This window comes from Typopeltis vanoorti, chromosome 25 (genome assembly GCF_054136105.1).
Source record: "Typopeltis vanoorti isolate ZY-2024b chromosome 25, IOZ_Tvanoo_1.0, whole genome shotgun sequence".
Taxonomy (NCBI): Eukaryota; Metazoa; Arthropoda; class Arachnida; order Uropygi; family Thelyphonidae; genus Typopeltis; species Typopeltis vanoorti.
Window position 1 is genome coordinate 23,174,741 of NC_143573.1, and position 22,219 is coordinate 23,196,959.

The 22,219-nt window shown below is 35.0% G+C and overlaps 1 protein-coding gene across 1 annotated transcript in view; it reads left to right on the forward strand.

The window, feature by feature from the left end:
- The window catches only part of casp (Fas associated factor casp), a 439,916-nt gene that overhangs the window by 321,402 nt on the left and 96,295 nt on the right, over nucleotides 1-22,219 (forward strand). Inside the window, exons 14-15 of the mRNA XM_090414528.1 lie at nucleotides 3,803-3,891; nucleotides 13,513-13,593. Coding sequence (XP_090270654.1) covers nucleotides 3,803-3,891; nucleotides 13,513-13,593 — 170 coding nt within the window. The remainder of the gene's footprint in view (nucleotides 1-3,802; nucleotides 3,892-13,512; nucleotides 13,594-22,219) is intronic.

The window sequence follows — 22,219 nt, forward strand, 5'->3', positions numbered from 1 at the left end:
CAAAAAGGAACTTGTTTAAGTTCACAGTAGAAGAAAGTTTAATACCTTGATGGAAATTTTTATTCCATTTTATTATTATTTTATTCAGATAAATATTAAAAAAAATTGCTTAAAGGGGGACATCCCTGTTGCACTCCTTTGTTTATCTCTCTCTCCGATATGGTAGTTCATAATTTAATCTTATTTGTATTTGATTATTTTCATATATACTTATGATAGCTTTTAGAATATTATTTGGTATTTGTCTTTCTTTTAATATGGCAAAAGAGAAAGATTAGCAGTAAGTATTAAGATTAGTATTAAGTAAAATTCAGTTGTGTGCTGATGATGCAAAGTTGGGTAGCGAAATAAAAATCAAGCTGATGTAGAGAGTTTGCAGGATGATTTAAATAAGCTGGTAAAATGGGCGAAAGGAAATGGATGTCAGCTCAATGTGGAAAAATGTAAAGTTATGCATTTTGGGATTAAAAGATTACCAGCTGTGTAGAATGGGAGATGAAGTTCAGGGGACACATTGCTAAGTTTTTCAAGATTGCACATAGGATTACTTGGTTATCAAGGAACACATCCAGAGATAGAGGTTATTATTCCCATTTATAAAGCTTTGATACTTCCACATTTGGATTACTGTGCTCAGGTCTGGTCACCTGGATTCCTTAGAGATGAAGAAGTTGTGGAAAGAGTTCAGAGTAGAGCGATTAAGTTGGTGAGTGATGTAAAAAAATGCTCCCTAGATTGATAGATTGAGAGCTAGTGGATTGCAGAGGGTTGGTTGATAGGTGTAGAAGAGAGGATATGGTAGAAATATTTAAATTACTAAAAGTTTTTTTATAAGATTGATGCAGGGGAAATGTTGCAGCTGTGTGATTGTGATGGAAGAACAAGAGGTTGTCCCTGGAAATTAAGGAAAAGTGTGGTTAACAAGGGTGTGAGAATGAGGTTTTTCGCCTGGAGGGTGGTGAACGAGTGGAATGCATTGCCTGACTCAGCTGTGAGTTCTTCGTCTGTAAATGAATTCAAGAACAGATATGATATTGTTTTGATAGTTTGGGCCTCCTGTGATGAGTCTACCGACTCCATGGAGATACCTGTAATAATAATAATGAATAAAAATACTTCTTTTAACTTTATGAAATGCTTTTTCAAAGTCAATAAATGTGATATGTTTCTAAATTATATTCTCTTCTTTTCTGTTATTAACTTTAGGTAGGGTCTATACATGATCGTCCTTTTCTAAATCCATTCTGTACTTTTAAAATAAAGCTTTCAGAATATTTTATTAGTTTGTTATTTAAAATTCTGCTATAACAGTAATTTAGAATACTTATACTTCTATCGTTTTTAGGGTCGTCTCTACTACCTTTTTTTTAAAGATATGGATCACAATTGCTTTTTTCCATTCTATTGGTGGGTTACTTGTTGAATAGATTTTATTTACAAATAATGAGTCTTTCTTTGAACCTTATTCCTGTATATTTATGTAATTCTAAACCTAAGTTATCTTCTTCCAGGTGATTTTCCATTTCTTGTTTCTTTCATGCTGATTTCAAATTCTTCTTTAGTTATTTACCACGTATTCTGAAGGAATGTGCTAGGGAGTTGACTCCGGCCTTGACATATTTTTTTAATATGCGTCTTGCACTTGGTCAAGTTCCTAAGGAGTGGAAGGAGGGCAAGATTGTGCCACTTCATAAAGGAGGTGATAGAACACAAACATCAGATTATAGGCCTACCTGTGTGTCAGGTGTTGTAGTTCAGTTGTTGGAGAAGCTTGTGAGAACTAGGATCCAGAATTAGGTTGACAACAATGGTATTATCTTTGATGGACAGTATGGATTTGCTAAAGGGAGATCATGTGTTAGTAATCTACTTACTTATTACAATAAGGTGACAGCTTCCTTGGACAGAGGAGAAGGATACACACTAATATACTCAGATTTCGCAAAGGCTTTTGATAGATTACCGCATGATAAGTTGATAGTCAAACTAGAGTGGATGGGGTTGGATATTAGATTGGTGCATTGGATTGGAGACTGGCTATCTGTTAGGTATCAACAAGTTGTGTATGGAGGAGCGATATCCAGGAAAAAGAAAGTCACTAGTGGTGTGCCTCAGGGATCTGTTTTAGGGCCATTACTGTTTAACTTGTATATTAATGATATTGGTGAAGATTTGGATGGAGATGTTCAGTTGTTTGCAATGATGCAAGGTTGGGACGAACCATGAAGAGTAGAGATGTGGCCTTACAAGAAGACTTGAATAAATTGGGTGATTGGGTATGGGAATGGGGATGCGAGTTCAATGTGTGCAAAATGTAAGGTTTTAAAATTTGGAAAACAAAGATGGGATGCAGAATTTATGCTTGGTGAGGATATATCGTCAGAGATGGAGGAAATAAGAGATCTGGGGGTGATAATGGATAAGAATCTGAAATTTAAGGGACGCATAGCCAAAATTGTGAAGACAACACAAAGGCTTCTGGGAATGATGTAGAGGACACTGACTTGTAGAAGTAGAGAGATTCTTGTTCCATTTTATAAGGCTTTGATTAGGCCACACATGGACTATTGTGCCCAGATTTGTTCACCTGGTTTTCAGAAGGATGAAAAGATGTTGGAAAGGGTCCAAAGGCGACTGACTAAGGTAGTTTCTGACCTCTGGAATGTCGAGTATGAGGAAAGTTTGAGAAGATGTAATTTGCAGAGTCTGGTGGACAGGAGGAGGGAAGATATGATAGAGACCTACAAGTTAGTAAGGGGTTGTTATAGGATCAGTGCTGGAGAGGTTCTACAGAAAATAGTGGGAGATCAGGGGAGAACGAGAGGTCATCCCTGGAAACTGTATAAAGAGGGTGTGAGTAGGGGAGTGAGAAGCAGGTTTTTTTCATTCAGAGTTGTGAATGATTGGAATGCCTTGCCCGAGAGTGTGGTGTCTGCAGAGAATTTGAGTGTATTTAAAGCATGGTATGATGAGCTGTGTGTGTATGATAATAGGACCTCTTAGATGAGTCTTTGACTCCATGGGGTCTTTGGTAATAATAATTAACAAAACAAATCTGATTCATGTGTTTTGGATCTCTGGACTTGTAGGTGGCCTTCTAATAAATGCTATCAGCATAGATCTTGATGCTTCTGTTGACATATTGAATTGCTTCACACAATCCAGTTTCTGAGAATTTTTTTGAAACTATTGATAATTCATCACTATATAATGAAAAAGTTGGGCTGTAGTGATGTGAATTTGAATCCTGTCTAGGACAATAACCACCTTTTAAGAGCTTCACATGATTGCAGAATTTTTTATCTTATGAAACAGGTACCCAGAAACTTAACATACACAGCTTGATGGTTTTAATTATCCCATCATTAATTATGTTTATTTGAAATGAAGATATGACAGGCCAATAGAGCCTTAACACAAAATGGTAGGATAAGATATCATCCATTAGTCTTATATTATTTGGAGTGTATGGTTAAAATTATACTTTGCTGAAATTAATATATATTTCCTTCTACCATATTTGTAAAATGTTTTGCTATACATTGAATGTTGAAAATGTGCAAAAAAATTTACTAATTTTCTCAAATTTTCATATCTGCTCAAATTAGAGGTAGTTGTTTATGACAATGATTACTAGCCTTAAAATTAAAGACAATGTTTACTAATCAGTGTTTTACAAAATCAGCAAGACCATGGCCTTTCAGCTGAAATCTTAGTTGCAAATTTGAATCATTTGAAACTACCCCAATCTAATGGCTGGTTACATGATTTGCTAGAGATAACAGGAATTGTTCTATTGCAGGTAATGTCAGCCTTGATGAGCTCATGACAAGGTTAATCCATGCAGTAGAAGTATTTAATAGTGAGATGGCAACTGAAATCTGGGAAGAGGTATGTTTTTTATTTTTTTTTTTAAATTTTGTTTTACATTTTTATGATGTAGCATGTTTTGTGCATAGCTTCACATGGTCCTCCATTTTTTAAAAGTGAATCATACACTCAAAAGGATGTTAACATAAGTGTTAGTACATTATAAAAATTATGGAAATAACTACCATGTTGGAGTAAAATTTAGTTTAATATAAACCAAAATAAATACTCGATGTTTCGACCTTCACATCAAGGTCATCATCTGCAGTATACACATCTATATAAAGAAACAAGCTGCACTACAATCTACATGGCATGCTAAAGTTACTGACCAACCATTACAACTATTGGCCTGACCTCTGGTGAAAAAAAACAACCTTTCTACATCAAAGCTGGGATCCTATTATTATTATTATCATCATCATCATCATCATCTATTAGGCTACAAAATTAAATTAAGCTGGAGAGTAACATGTCTACAAAAAAGGAAAAAAATTAATAAATAAAAATAAAAATTATTCATATAAGTTACAACCAACTGGTATGAATTGTGCTTAATAAAAGCTGAAAATTTGCTTAGAGTTCTAAAATCAGGGTTTGCTGGAAACTAAGTGGGCTGAATTTGTGCCATGCAAATTTTTGGGATTTTTATGCCACCATTATTGTTAAGATTAGGGTGGTTAATCAAAATTTCCAGAACCCCTGGAAGCCATGGGACGAAGACAATTAAGTGGTTTCGCTTAAAAGAAGAGAGTGTGAGGAATCGTTTTAGGGAGAGGATGTTAGAGAGGATTTTGGATGGACTGGAAAGTGTACAAGATTGGTGGAAACATAATTCAAAAGTAATCATGAACTGTGCAATCGAGGTGCTTGGTGAGACATCTGAAAAGATTAGCGAGCAGAAGGAGGGTTGGTGGTGGAATAATAATGTACAAGTGGCAGTTGAAGGCAAAGCTAAGAGGAAGGCAAAGCAGAAGTGGGATGAGTCAAGAGTGGAAGAGGACAGAGAGGTGTACCAAGAGAGAAAGCAAGAAGCCAAGAGAGTTGTGGCACAGGCGAAGGCCATGGCATATCAAGATCTGTATGATCAATTAGAAACAAAGGAAGGACAGAGAAAAATTTAACAACTAGCGAAATGTAGAAATAAGGCAGCAAAGGACATCTTACATGTGAGGCAGATCAAAGACGCTGAAGGAAGAGTATTATGGAGGGATGTGGACATGAGAAACAGATGGAGAATATAATATACTTTGAGGGACTTTTTTAATGAGGAAAATGCAAGGACTCACAGAGAAGTTGGGTAGCCTTCTGAGGGGATGATGCAGAACATCAGTAGAGTGAAAGTGATGGATGCCATGAAGAGGATGAGGAATGGAAAATTGGTGGGACCTGACAGGATTCCAGTGGAGGCATGGAAAGCACTTGGGGAGGAATTGACCTGCTGTGGGACCTGTTCATGAAAGTTTGCCAACAGGAAAATATACCCGAGGAATGGAGGGAGAGTACTCTTGTCCCTTTACCCTTGTAGATGGGGAAAAGGGGATGCACAAGACTGTAAAAATTACAGAGAAATAAAGTTGATGTCCCACACAATGAAAATCCTAGAAAGGGTTCTTGATGGAAGATTGAGGAAGGATGTGGAGATTGCAAAGGAACAATTTGGCTTCATGCCTGGTAGATCAACAACAGATGCTATCTTTGGGTTACGGCAGATGATGGAAAAGTTTCGAGAGAAACAACGGGAGCTACACCTGGCATTTATTGATCTGGAGAAAGCATATGATAGAGTGCCAAGGCAAGAAGTCTGGAGGTGTCTGAGGGAGAAGAAGGTTCTGGAGAAATATGTCAGGTTGGTGCGGGAGATGTACAGAAATGTGAAGACAAGTGTTTGGACCTGTCTGGGACAGACAGAAAGTTTTCAAGTAACACTTGGCTTGCATCAAATGTCAGCATCAAGTCCGTTTCTGTTTAACATTGTGATGGAGGTGGTGATGGAGGAGGCGAGAGAAGATGCACCTTGGACAATGTTGTATGCAGATGACATCTTGCTGTGTGCAGATTCAAGAGAAAAAGTGGGAACTAAACTGGAAAGATGGATAAAAGTACTGGAAGAGAGAGGTATGAGACTGAGCAGAAGTAAGACAGAGTATATGTGTTGCAAAGTGGGCGGCAAGCAGAAGACAGATCTAGAGCTGGAAGGAAATGTCATCAGAAAGGTCAGTGACTTTAGATACTTAAGTTCAACAATGAAAGAGGATGGTGAGGCTGAGAAAGAAGTGGGGTGCAGGATACAAGCAGGATTGTGGAACTGGAGAAAGATGTCTGGAGTGCTATGCAATAAGAGGGTGCCGATCAATCTAAAAGGCAAAATCTATAGGACAGTAGTGAGACCAGCTGTGATGTATGCTATGGAAACTGTGGCCCTGAGGAAAAAATAACATCAGCAGGAGGAGGTAGGTGAGATGAGAATGCTTAGGTGGATGTGCGGTGTGACCAGAAAGGATCGTCTGGGAAATGACTATGTCAGGGGAACAGTGAAAGTTACGAACTTAGGAGCAAAAATACAGGAGGCAAGGTTGAGATGGTTTGATCACATGATGAGGAGGGAAGACGAATATGCGGGAAGAAGGGTCATACAGATGGATGTGTAAGGAAGGAGGAAGCATGGGTGGCCAAAGAAGAGATGGAGGGAGCTGGTAGAAGAGGACTTGAGGATGAATAACTTGGATGTGGTGACAGCCCAAGACAGGAGGATTTGGAGGAGACTCATCATCAACACCACTTAAGCGGGAGAAGCTGCAGAAGAAGAATCAAAATTTCACAGGCTTCTTTCAATTTTCGTTTAAAGCAGGTTTTTGTGTGATGTAACGAGCATGTACTTTTCCAATCATTTTGGTGTAGGGTGTTAAGGGCATGATCTGAGAGGCCTGATTCATCAAAATTGTTAAATTTAATGTGTCGTTTGTGTTCTCTTTTTATGGATAGGAATTGTATGTCCAGTTTCCCCAATATAAGGTTTGCTACAGGTGCAATAAACCCAAGGATGTGCCAATGGGGGAAGAGGATTCGTAGAGAATTTTACAAGATACCTCCACTTATCAAGAAATCAATCATAATCCTACAAATTCGCAAATTAAACAATTAAATAAGTTGCTTGATGAAGTTATCAGTTGGGATTCAAAACTTCGTGGATAAAGTGTGCACTCATTTTGGAAAAACTCCTCGCTTATATGGCCTCCCAAAAATCCATAAAGAAGGTTATCCAGCAAGACTTATCGTGAATTGTATTCACTCTCCCACTTATCGAATTGCTAAATTTTTGTCACATTCATTAACTGCCCTTACTGGACATTCTAGATCGTACATCAAAAATTCTACACATTTTCTTGAAAAAATCAAGGATGTTCAAATCAAAGAGTCTGACTTATTAGTCAGTTTTGATATTGTTTCCCTTTTTACCAATATTCCATTGGCTGATACGGTCAACTTACTATATGATGATTACCCTCCGGATATTGCAAAGATTTTTGAATTCGTTATACATTCAGGTTATTTCAGCTGGAAAAACAAGATCTACAAACATGTTGAAGGTACTGCCATGGGTATCCCTCTGTCTCCACCTTTGGCAAACTATTTTTTGAAACATCTAGAAGACACCTTGTTTTCATCTATTCATCCTCAGCCCTCTCTTTGGCTTTGTTATGTCAATGATGTTTTTGCTATTTGGCCACATGCTGAAGAGGAACTTACCACATTTCTGCAACAGATAAATAGCCTTCACCCATGCATTCAGTTCACCATGGAATAAGAAAAATCTGGTAGTTTACCATTCTTGGACATCCTCCTTACATGCACATCCTCTGGTACTTTGTCTACAAGTGTCTATCGAAAACCTACTTTTACTGGCAGATACATTCATCAAAAGTGTGTTCATCACATCTCTCAAAAAATTGGCATTATCAAATCTTTAATTAACAGAGCACATAAAGTGTGCTTCTCTCCATTAAGCTTACAACAAGAACTTTTCAAATCCAGAAGATAATTGACCCTATGTTCTAACACCTCAGGATTCTTCAACAGACTGGAGAGTTCCAATCCCTTACATTTCAAGCATCTTAGAACCTATAGGCAGAATTTTGAAGAAGTGTCATCTTATTCCCACATATTTTCCTATCAACAAAATTTCTCACTTGTTGCCTTCTACAAAAGAAAAACTGTCACCTCTATCATTGGCTGGTGTTTACCAGATACCATGTGAATGCAATGTATCTTATTTTGGACAAACAGGCTGTTCTGTGGAAAAAAGAATGAAGGAACATCAATATTATATCGAATACATGAAACCTCATAAGTCTGGTCTAGCACAACACATAACATTAATCATAATATCCAGTGAGATAAAGCTTGTCTTCTCCACAGATGCAGGTATAAATATGAACGCCTTTTTAAAGAAAGTTGTGAAGCCCTCTTACATTGGCCGAATTTAAATCGAAATGACTGTCTCCCTCTCCCAAAAGTTTGGGAGACTCTTATTTTATGCAACCATCAATAAAATTATTATCTTTAAAGAATTATTTAATAATAATTTAGTAATTAATCTTCTGGCACTCGGCAACAATTTATTTGGTGATCCACTGACTGTTCTCTATTTTGTATTCCAGTCCTTTAAACTGTTTGTTCTACACTGAGGCTGTACCGTTCCTTTCAGCATGAAATATTTGTACCATTATTTAATTAAAGTTATTACTGTGATCCATACATGTTCCATTATTAATTTACAATGCCAGTTTAAATCTTACTAATTTAAATTCTGTATTTGTGAATTAAGAGTCAAGATTTAAATTGGGTGAATTAATAAACAGATGTTAACCAAGAAATATTTCTCTCAAAATATAAAAAAAAACTTGTAAAATATACTACTGTTAAGAACCTAAAATGAATACATTTAAATGCAATTATAAACTGTGCAAAGTGGAATTATGAGACTATAGTTAAATTCAATAATAAGAAACATTTATTTCTTCAGTTCAGGAAACTTTTGAGAATATGTATATATCTTAATTAAAATGCTAAAATAGCAGTTAGTATAAAGAACCTCTTAGGAGTAAACTGGAATATAAATTAAAATAAACTTTAATATATATTAATTTATTTTAATTTATATTCCAGTTTACTTTATAAATTCCCTAAGTAATTTAATAATCATTAATATTATTTAGTAATTTCATAAATAACTCATCTAGTGAACATAAGAAAACTCATTATATAGTAAATTAAAAATGTTAAGCTTCACTCTTTTTCTCTAATTTTAATTGTACACACAAATAAAAGATGAATCTGTGTTGAGCTCCACTAAAAATTAAACTCATAATGAAAAAATATATAGGCTAAGATATAACTTCATACTAATCCATCAAACTATAATTAACTTTCAAGTAAACTTTCAAGAGTTAGTTCTTTGAGTGTGGGCTAGACAGAGCAGATAAATTATATCAAATGTCTGTACTGCATTCTCAGTTCCAAGATTTTTTGTAGCTGCCATTCCAATGGTTGAGAGAATTTACAAACGGCAATTCTTCCATTCAGAATGAAAAATGCAAGTTCTTGCATAGCATAATGGAAGAACATATGTTAGTTTCTTCTATTCCAGTAATGGTAGGAATTATCAACTTCCTTTATTTCATTAAATGAACAGATTCCTATAAGAAATACCTTGAAATTATCAGCATATATCAATTACTGTTAATAAACTGTACACTTTTCTGTGCACTTCTTAAATAAAACCTATGTTTTATTCCTTAAATTTATGGAAATTCTGGATCCATATTATTCTCTAACTTTGAATTTTCCTCTCTCTGTGCTAAGATTTCCTTCTCAGCTCCCTAGCTGTCATTGCTCTAGTATTTCTTATGTTTATCAAAATAGCTGCTGCATGTCATAAAGATTTTGTCAGTGACATGTGGGTTCCTCACTCTGTGCTTGGTGATTATTGCTGTATATGAGATCTTTTTGCAAAGGTCCCTAAGCTAAGTTTCAAGGGCCATGTCATTTTAACAAATAACCCAGGCTCGGTGAGTAAGAGTTTTGAGGCTGCCATACTGTTGGGAAGAGTAGTAGTGTGATAGTTTGTTCGTTAGGGACCTTTGCAGCACCTTTTTTAACCATGGCTACAGCCCATATAAAATAGGTAAAATATTACATATATCCATCCCTCCTACTTCCTGTGATCCTGTGTATTGGATGTAGGAGGGATATACCCTTAATATATGTACCTGTCTATTGCAGGTACATATATTAAGGGTACATCAGAAAAAAATTGCTTAAGTTCTTTGCAAATATGATCTCCATACCACTTTCAAACTTTTCATTCAACTAGCTACTTTTATACATTCTCCTGAAGATCAATTACATCCTCTTGAACATCTAGGAGTATATAATGTTCCTTGTGCCTTCAAATTAGTCTACTTTAGACAGACTGGTAGATCAGTTAACATATGTCTTGAAGAACATAGAAATTATATCCAAGATCATCTGTATGCAAATTAGGATTAGCAGAGCATGCTCTGGATATTCCTTCATGTAGGATCAGATGGTGAAAAACATCTTTATTACATAGAAGTCGTTACAGGTATGAGAGGCTATTCTTAGAATCAGCATCAGCTATGAAGTACTCTCCCAACTTCAGCAAATATGGTTGCATTAATTTTCCAAAGATATGGGAGACTGTCATTTTAAGACCTTCGGACTTCTATAATTGGACTTCTCTGAATTAACTTTGTAGTTATCTTAACCATGGAGGGCCACATAAGGACATTAGGTGTCAGTTACAATTTAAATTGTTTCTACAGTTACTTGATTTAATGCTGTGTGCCTGTCACAGTTTCAATGTGCTCTGATGATGCTAGGTAGAAAACGTGAAATATTAGTGAGTTTAATAAACATATTTTTTTCGTCTTGGTTTAATTATACGTTAAGCTTTATTATGGATAATGAACAACACCTATGCTTTTGTGTATGAATTCTGGACCATAATTCTTGATTACAAGTGGAGAGAGGTCATCAGAACTGGAAGAGTTAGATTCTGGTATGGTGGGAAATGATTTGCCTATTTGTGTAGGAGTTGGGGGGGGAGAGTAATGATAGGAGGGCAAGCTTTATTTTTGGGAGTACAACAGTGTAGCCATCTGGATAAAAGAGGTAGAAGAACAGCTTTCTAGTTGCATCGATGGCCCTTATCAAGGGACAAGAAGGCATGGCTCCCATTTGACTAGGAGGCAAGTATTCTGCTATTGTTTTTGAATCACATTAAGATGCATTTATTGCATGCATAAATATAGGCAGAGATTCTTGATGCAAGCTATCTGTCCCACCATCTAGTTTTTGCTTCCATGACTGATTATACACTCTTCTCCTCTAATCAACAATCTACCCAGGTTCATGCTACTGCTCTCATTGAAATGCATATCATCTTCAGCAAACAGCCTTCTCCTACCTTCAAATTTATCCCATTCATCCATATAATCAAGTCCTCTCTTCCTGCACATTCTAGCTATCATACCACTCATCATTTTTGCTCTGCTCTTTGGCTTTCTACTATAATTTTGACAACCCACTCATAATTCTCCTTTTCACTCTTCAGCTACAATGTCTCTAGCAACATTCACAAATTCTATGCTACCTCATTTATACTTCTTGCCAATAATTTGTTCTTACCTGCATAGTCAACTCCTTCATTTTCTTTCCTCTTCACAGGCTCAGTTACTCTTCTTCTTGTTGCGCCTCTCAGACAGACTTTTGACTCCTCCATTTTCACATCTTTCACCATAGAGTCTATGTACACTACTTTCACCATTCCACTACAGTCTTTCATCTTTGACTCATCTGCCATTGGCACATTCCTTCTTGCACCTCCATCTTCTAGTCTCTTCTCTAGATGTTCAATATCACCCTGCACACACATTGTAGGTCATTCATCAGCATTAACAATTTTTTTTTCTAATATCCTCACTCATATGCATATCTTTCATGCTACCTGCATTACGATTCATCCTGCATTCTTATACACTATTCCACCATCTTTTGCATTTTCTTCTGTCTTACTACTCTCTGCTCTCTGTCATTCACCACATTTGTACTACATTCACTATTCCTGATGTTCATTACACTCATATTGCTTTCATCAGGCATGCTATCGTTGGTTGCTTGTCTCAACAGATCACTTGCCCTCTTTTTCATAACTTTCTGATTACTCACTCTCTGCTATTTCACAGTATTTCTTTTTGCCATCAGATGAGCACTTTTTATTGTTAAATTCTGATTACTATCACCCACAGTTACTGCTTGCATCACCACCCATCAACTCTGCATTCAAGTTGAACTTTACACACACACGCTCCCTCCCTCCCCCCTTATAAATCCATAACTTAACCTCATAATCCAACAAATGCATGTAGCACACCTCACATTTTACAAAATGACTAAAATCAAAATTTAATTCATTCATAGACAAAGCAGCAGTGATCTTGCTTTCAGTGTCCTTCAGTATATCTCACTCTAAGTTTAAAGACAGACTTTATATGAAAACTGAAATATACAAGCTCACACACTACAAGCATTGCAAGCATACAACTTCTACATCAACTCTCATATGTATAAAAACTGATCTGAATCTGCACTGTCATTTTCTTTTTATGAAAGTCTTCTTAATGAAGTGCCACTTAATATTGCCCTATTCCTCTCTAAGATATATATCCTTGGATGATAATCTTGATGATTTTGCAAATACCATTCCTATGCTGGAGAATCTAATGGCCATAACACACTATGGGGTAGTGCAGATACATATTAGGATGAGAGTTGTGGAGCACTTGTCTGATCTGACAGTAATAACCTCTTCTTCTTAAACACAGGAGGAAACACTTTCTTCTAGCTGAACACTTATCTATCTCTTTCCATTATTGAAGTGGGAAGTAAAGAACAGCATCAGAGCAGTCATTTTTCCTGTGATATTGCAGGTTTTCTCTTACTTTCCACACTAGCTTTTTTTCTTCCTAAACACCTTTTGAAGAAAAGAAGTGCAATAAAATTTCATGAAAAATGAAATTAAAAGTAAGAGAATAAAATAACAAAAGAAACCTCTGTCATAATTTCTTATCTTCATCTCACAGTTCAGTCTGAGGTTTTTTCAAGATTATAAATGCTGGTTTTTTGTAAACCTGTAATTGTTATTACTATTTTTTGCTTTGAATAGCAGTTGTTAGCTTTGAATTTGATTTGCAGAATATAAGCATCATAACCTATTTCCATCCTTTGCAGGTAGAGATTCTTAACTTTTTTGGGTCATTTGGATGCCAAGTGTCTTTGTTGATTAAATGTAGGAATTTTGTTAATATATATATATACTGTGCAGAAATGTTGAATTATGTGGTAGTTGTGAATGCAGGTGAAATTTTGTGTTATTAAATATTATTTTGCACTAAGGATAAATTTGGTTTAGGAAATAAGCTGATATTCTTGCATCTATTATCATGGATATAGCAAAAGTCTTTGTTATAAGTACTAAGTATTAAGTACTTGTATAGAAATATTAAAGTTGTATTTGTTAATTTTTTAAGTGTTTTTACCTTTTCCCCCTTGCTGTAGGAAGAAAGAGAAGCCAGGGAACAAGTAAAAAGAGAACAGGATGCTGCATATGAAGCCTCTCTGATGGCTGACAGAGCCAAAGTAATTTTCATATCATAGCTAAAATTATGACAGTGAAAGATTCATAAAGTATTGATTTGTGTTCTGTAGTCAAGTAAATATTAATTAAACATATATTGTGCAGAACACTACCATCTACACTGTGTTCAGTACTGAACACAGATATCTGTGTACAGTACTGAAATTTTCATTTAAACAAAAGCAGGTTAATTTTAGCATAATTTTAAGTGCTGTCCAGTTCTATCACAGTTTACCTAAGAAAAGATATTTTGTTCTGCAGCGTGGAGTTCATGGTCAACACTCTCCAGGACACACGCATTGCCATGATCACACTGCTATAAAGAGTGAGAACAGATAGTTTTGATTTTAGTATTTGCTTTCTCTTAATTGGTGTACATTTAAAGGTGACTGTGGGTTGTAGTTTGGTATGGTGCTGTTCTTGCACAATAGGCAAAATACATGATTTTATTTGCCTGAAATTAATTGCTTCCTAAGTGTAAGAACTGTAAATTTATTTTGTATATGTGCAAAAAGTGACATAAAATCTGCAAAACAAGTATTCACTCCTACACTACTCTTGTCGTTAAAAAAAAAAAAAAAATGTGAAACTGTGCTACAGATGTAAAATATGAGATCAAGACTATGACCTCTTGTCATTTGTTTCAGCAGGTGTTAACAGTAAGAAGATTGTTAAATGGTATGCATTTCTCAGTGCCATTTGATATCCCATAGTTATGGAGAAAATTTAGAGACCTTGCAGTCCATTGCTACTTCTGTTCAATAGACATCTTTGGCTTTTCTGAAATTCAAAGCATTTATTGTGCATTTCTCAGTAGGAGAATTGTTAAAGAAAGGTCTTGGTTTGTGAACCAAAAAGTGAAAGTTCTGTTTCAGCTTAATTTTTTTGTTGTTTGAAGATTCATAAAACTGTCTAAAAGCTGGACATTAAGAGTCTGAGAAAGAACAGTCTGATCATTAATGTACAGTTTCTCCTCTGGATGTTCATTGGTTAGGTATAAACTATGGCCAGCCATTATATACTAAGAATGAGTTCCTGAAGACTTAAGTCTAATTCTGGGAAAGATCTTACATATTGTCATTTTTCAAGGAGGTAATTTAATTGTGGTGAAGAACTAATTGATAATATCTGCTTAGAATCACTGATAATTTCTGACACTTTCAGCATGGATAAACCATCATTCAGATTAACTTAACATTAAGTTGATGTATTAGGGCTTTGGAAGTCTCCTTGAACAGGCATTCATGTCTAAAATTGCTTCTGGGGAGATGCTTTAACATTCTAAGATCCTATATTCATTGTCCTTTGAGCCAAAATGGCTTTTTTTTAACATGGCCTATTATCTTTAAACTCTGTTATGTACTGTGCTCATATTTATTCATAAGCGGCATGCAGAGAAGGCAGTGCCTTAAATGTTTGGTCAAATTGTTGTGCATTCTTACTTTGTCTTAAACTATCCTTTTCCATTTTCCTTGAAAATAGACTGAGTTATTATTTTCAAAATATCTGTTTAAGTGATTGAAAAAAAAATATTAGTTTACTATGCATATGAAAAATATTAGTTTACTATGCATATGAAAAATATTAGTTTACTATGTATTAAAAAAAAAAAAAAAATGTGAAACTGTGCTACAGATGTAAAATATGAGATCAAGACTATGACCTCTTGTCATTTGTTTCAGCATGTGTTAACAGTAAGAAGATTGTTAAATGGTATGCATTTCTCAGTGCCATTTGATATCCCATAGTTCTATATATCTCTGATCCATGATTAGCTTACAAAAATTCAAAACTATACATACATATATATATATATATATATATATATATATATATATATATATCTGATCCATTATTAACTTTAAAAAAATTCAAAGCATGTAAAACTGCTGAGCAAATGTCACTCATCTAATAAAGAATATATGAGGATTGCCTAAGCCATTGAATACAATGATGAACACTTCAGATACTATACTCATCTTCTTGAATATATTCCATTAGTAAATTTGCTTAGTTATTGGACAAATAAAGCTAAGCAGTTTGAGCCCATCAGTCTGCTTTTTTTATTTACAAAAACTAATTTCACTATTTAAATCACTTTCATGGCTTGCACATGTAACAAATAATATAGAATTTTTATTCAAAAACTGCAATATATTTCATCCAGCTTCATGTAAACATCACCAGGAAGACAGACTGTTAACTATATTCAAAACACAAATCACAATGAGTCATAAATCATTCATATTAATTAGTTCATGTCTCAGTTGCAGCTGAAGTACATATACCATTAGAGTTCAAGGGAACAATTACAAAAAAAAGTTGCGTAGATATTTAAAAAAAATCGAAATGATTAATTAATTTCAGAGGCAGTATTGCCGTTGTCATGAATATCGAGCATGATTGTAAAATTAATCTTATTTATATTATATTATATTTATTGTTATTTTTTATTGATCATGCCATTAGCTTCAGCTGTTCCAGTTATTTTAGAAAATCTGTCAGTTGTGCCAATTTATGTTATATCTCTCTAAAGAGATTGTTTTTTTTCACTGATTGTTAAGTAATTACACAAAGTTCAATGTAGTTGGTGTAATTTAATTCTCTTTCTTTTAGAATGTGGAAAATTATTGACTTGAGACCAAATAAAGATACAGGTAACCCTCGTATAACGCAGATGTTAGGGTCCACAAAAATGGCGCATTATATAAATCACGTTATGCAAGACTTGGATCACATAGGAAAGTAGGGTTAGGTTCCGAAATCGTTTTTTTTTTTTTTTTTTTTTTTTTAAGATTATATAAACAATGACACATCCAACAAAAATATATGTTTATTTAATTCAGGTAATTCATGTAAGTTAGAAAACATAAACTATGAAACAAATACGTAGTAAAAAATTATAAATTGTACGTCAACTTCATTGCACATAATATATAAATGTTTTAGGCAAAATAAAATAAAGTCTATATTTTAATCGACATCACTCTCTTCAAAACTAACATTTCGTAATGTTCTTTCTTTATGAGTGGCCGGACGTCGTCATCACTTGAAATCTCTTGGACATCATTAGTATAATTCTCATTGCATACTTTGGCTGGTTTAGTTATCAAGAGGTCAGTAATAAGACCTTGCTTACCACTGTGCTGCAATTTTTTTTATTAAGTTCATAATACAGAGCTAAACAAATATCCAATTGTCTTGTGAATTTTCCGGAGCACTCCATTGAAAGATCATTATTCATAAAATAACTTTTTTGCCAAGTCCAATCCTTCTGCTAATTTCTTTAAACTGAATTCTTTAATGGATTCATCACAATCAGAATCTCCGGCAGAACTTTCTCCTCCTTTTGGTTCGACGTCATCTATTAATTGTACCAGTTCCTCCTCATTTAAATCTATTTCCCCATCAATTAATTCACTATTGAAAAGACTGGAGCACTTATGAAGAAGTTCACGAAGGTTGAGTCTCATGTGCTGATCAAAACTGAATGTATCTTCAGTCTTGTTCAATTGTTACCTTGACAGTTTACAGTGGGTGGGTTTATTCCTATTAACAAACGCGTATATCGCAAAAGTGACCATTACTATAAAAATAATTTTTTACATAAAAAAAGCATTACATATTGTAGGTAACTCACCAAAAAATAAAGTGCTCAGCTTGAGATTAACACACTTATGATTTTTAATGTTCTTTCCTGGTGGAAAATGAAGACAATTTTCAACAATAAATACTTTATATGGTAAACAGTATATTTATATAGCTTAATATAAATTGGCTACTTTTAACTACATGCACGATATGGGCAGACGCAAATTTAACGAAGATAAAATTTGATTTTTAAGTCGCACATTGAAAAATATATGAAAGATAAAGGGTTATTACAGTTTGTAGACCATCTTATATCGAAACCGCATTCAACAAGGGTTACTACAATTTGTAGACCGCGTTATATCGAAACTGCGTTGTATAAGTACTGTGTTATATGAGGGTTACCACTATATGCATTTAATGAAACTAAAACATTATATATATTTGAAATAAAATTAAATAATTACAAAACTAATAGGATCCAAGGCCTTTTAAAATAGGTCTATACTTCAGAGATTCTCTTATCTTAAAAAAATAAAATCATTCATTCTCTGACTCATTCTATTATTGGGTTGTTTAACCAATACTTAATCATGTCTATCAGACCGAACACTTTGTTTTCACAACAAAATTTTACAAACAGCAAGTGTTCATTAGAGTTACTTTCTTTGTTAGGCCTTTGCTTTAAAATACAGAACTACTACTTCACTTCTAGGGAATCTTTTTTTTAATATAATAAAATTCTTGGCATACTTTATTTCATATAATGTTTCTTCAAACATTGAATTAGAATGTCTACTCCAGTATCTTAAATTTATTTACTTTAAATTTTTATTTTATTTAAATGTCAAGTGACAAGTTAAGTAGTAATGGCTGACACATCTTCATTAGTATAAAGAGAATCTTTATGCTAACGAAGAACAGAAGATATCTCAACACTTAAAAATTGTGAATTCAGATAAAGAAGATTGAAATTATTAAAGCTATCAGAATTTAGTAAGTACGTTAAATCTCAAATGCCTTACATTTCATTTTAACGTATCAACATCAGGCACATTGCAAGTGCTGATCATATGCGTTATGAAACCAAAATTAATAATATACATAGAGAAACAATTATAAAAAGATTCATAATTTTAAGTTATGATTATTTTTACACACACACCATTAGAGTTCAAGGGAACAAGCACAAGAGAAATAAAACGAGTTAAAATAGCTAGAGAGAAATTCAACACAATACAAAATGTCTTGACATCTAGGGATCTGAGCATAAAAAATGAGGATAAGGTTGACAAAATGCTATATATGGTCAATACTATTGTATGAGACATGGACAGTACGAAAGGAAGCAGAAGATAAAATTAAAGCTTTTGAGATGTGGATTTTAAGAACAGATATGAAGGTATCATAGACTTAGAAGAAAATGAATGCAGAAGTTCTACAAATGATGAGAGAAAAAAGAAGTCTTCTTAAAACTATCAAAAGAATAAAGACCAAATATTTTGGTCATTATTTCTGAGAAAATTGGGTGGGGGGGTAGAACCAACAACATATAAACCACCAGAGATAACTCCTGATCAAATGGCTAATCATTTACTGAAAACCTCCAAGATAAGTCCCACCAAGAAAATAACTGTGCAATCTTCCATCAGAAAAAAATCTGAAGATAGCCAACTGAGCTTCCTGAACTTATACGGCTAGTTTCTCCTGAAGAGGTGCAGGAAGCCTTAAAACTCACCAAAATGGCAAGGCTGCAGGAGTGGATGGTATCCTCCCCAAGTTTCTAAAACATCTCAGCCAACGAGGTCAAACATGGCTGGCTGCCCTTTTCTCAAATATTATAACAACTGGAAAACTTCCAAAACTGTGGCAGGAAGCCAAAATAATTGCTGTGCCCAAACCAGGAAAAGATCCAAATGTCAAAAATCTGACCTCTCTCCTTGCTTTGCTCCACCTTTAAGCTCTTTGAATGAATTCTCCTTAAAAGAATTTCACCACTTATCGAAAGAGCACTCACGATTGAACACGATGGCTTGAGGCCGGGAAGAAGTTGCTGTGATCAGGTCCTGGCCCTGACAACACAAATTGAAGCAGGCTTCCGGAAGAAACTTAATCTGGAGTCGTTTTCATTGACCTAACATCAGCTTATGACACAGTCTGGATCATGGACCTCCTCCTAAAGCTAAGCAGTATCATAAGGTGCAAATAACTTTCCAGTTTTTTGAATCCATTCTGTCCAAAAGAAAGATCCAGGTTCATATTGGTGGAAAAAAGAGCAGGCCCAGATTCCTCTACAGTGGTCTTCCACAGGGCTCTGTGTTATCCCCTTTACTATTTAGCATCTACATGTGTGACTTACTACATACTATCTCAAGTAAGTATGTATATGCTGATGATCTCACTATCGTACATCAGTTTACCTCCTTTGCCAACCTGGAAACAACCTTGAACATAGACCTGAACATCCTGGAAGTGTACTTCAAGCAGTGGTACCTGAAGTCAAATCCAACAAAAACTGTGTTCACAGCATTCCACCTGAACAATGAAGAGGCAAATCAACACCTCAACCTATCTTTCTGTGACAAATGGTAGAACATGAGCCTCACCTGAAATACCTTGGAATGAGCCTGGACAGAAGCCTAACCTGTAAAAGGCACATCACCAACTTGTCCAATAAAGTTAAAACGAGAAATAATATCATCTCACGGTTTGCTGGAACAACCTGGGGTTATGGTGCTGATGTCTTAAGGTCATCTGCACTAGCCCTTGCATTCTGTGCAGCAGAATACTGTGCTTCTGTCTGGGAAAGAAGTGCACACTAACATTATGCACCCAGCTAAACTCTACCATGTGCACAATTAGTAGGACACTGAGAAGCATCCCTCTTCCCTGGCTGCCTGTCCTATCTAACATTCCTCCACCAAATATATGGAGAAGACAAGCCTAGATTAAAGTATTTAATAAAGTAATGAGGAACCCACTCCTGCCCCTGCACCAGACTGTCATAAATCCACCTAGAATTCGTCTTTTGTTACAAATTACAAAACTCTTTCTGGTCCATGGATGAACTCTCTTTAGCTGCTTACCATCAACACCTAATATGTGGAGAGAACGCTGGTCCAACAATCTTCCATCAAATGGTTTCCTGGTTGAAGATCCCTGTGCTCTTCAGCCTGATTTTGCCCTTCCTAGGAAGATTTGGTCATCTATCAACAGGATCAGAACTAACCAGCGCAGACATGGCTACTTACTGCATAAATGGAGACTATCAGACCACCCTTATTGTGACCATTCCCCTCTGGCCCAGACAATCACTCATATTGTGAATGACTGCCCAAGGCACCGATTTAATGGTGGTGGCCTCCAGGACATCTACGAGATGACATATGAGGTCCTAGATTGGTTTTCTGGTCTGGACATTGACCTGTAGCTGCTTTTGCCATAAAAATAAATAAAATAAGTAAATAAATTCAAAAAATTGTTGACAATTATTGTCCTTCTACCAGACTACAATTTGATGGGAAAATAATTTCAATACCCTATCTTCAAGAAACGATGGCACAGATATCATGGATTTTTCATAAATTCATTCTATACACGTCCTTGAGTCCTATACATGTCCCTCATGTCATCTTCTGCTATTTGGACAGATTGGCCATTCTGCCTTTATTAGAATCGAACATCAGGATTGTATTTCATTTTTGGAATCTAACAAGTCTGACCTTGCTTCTCATGCTGTTGATACTAGGAACAAATTTTTTGGAATTAGACAGAACTTCATTCCGATAAGTTCAAAATTGTGACCGTCTTTTCTTTGAGACATGAAAAACACTCTGAAATCATCTGAACCTCAACCAATCAGATTGCATGGTAATTTCCAAGCTTTGGAAAGTGATCATTATTAATTGTCCATAAGTTTTTTTTTTGTTTATTTATTTATTTTTATAAAATTAATAATTATTTTGAATTTTTTTTTATCTATGCAACTTTTTGCAGATGTTCCTTTGAACTCTAATGGTGTAATCATGTACTTTAGCTGTGACCGAGACATGAGTTAATATATGCATGATTTATGTCTCATTATTGTAATTCATGTTTTGAATGGGGTTAATGGCCTGTCTCCCTGATGATGTCCGTGTATAGTTGTATGAAATACATTGCATATTTAAAATAAAATTCTATATTGTTTGTTGCAAGTGCGTGCTACAAAAGCTATTTAAATATGTCTAGTGCACATGTTCATTCACACGACTATCATTCATTCACTGGAGGCTGAGGAATGTAAACATGTGAACTGTTTGTGCCATAAAGGGTTAAAGTTCAGTCCATGGGGAGAGATCTCTTGACTGGTGAGCTGTGTATTATCATTGCAAAAAAAAAAAAAAAAAAAAAAAAAAGTGGTGAACTAAGATGCGTTTTTTGTGAGAGAACATAGAATTTCATATTGGTAGCACTATAGCTGATTAGCTCGATACCGAAGAATGATATGGAGGTCTGTGTTAGGACTCTGATTGTAGAAGATCTGAAAACTTAGGATGTTTGAGTGTTGCGAGGTTGGTTACTTGAATAGTTGGAACTGAATATACTATCATCAGCAAAAGTATAGATAGGGTATAAGGTCAATGGGAGAAGACCTTGAAACCTTAATTTAAAAAATAAAATTAATGTTATTTGGATCAAACTTTTCCATATTTTTGAAAAGGATAGGCAGTCATTCCAATTCAAGTTGGGGGGGGGGGTGAAGTAAGGCCTCAGCACCCTCTTTGAATAGGCGTTCGAATTTATACTGACATCTGTGTAGAAGACTAGTTTTAGACCAGAGAATGTTGTGGTCTACCTCTGTTCCATATTGCACCAATCTAAACTTGTCAGATTTGTTGTAAAGAATATAAGATTGATGTTCTTTGTATTCTTTTTTCTATTGAACATCCAGTTTGTCCAAAGTAGGAAAGCTGGCAGTCCCATGGAACTTGATATACACCAGGAAGAGACAGTTGTGAGTTTATCTTTAGACAATGGGAAATACGTAGATAGTTT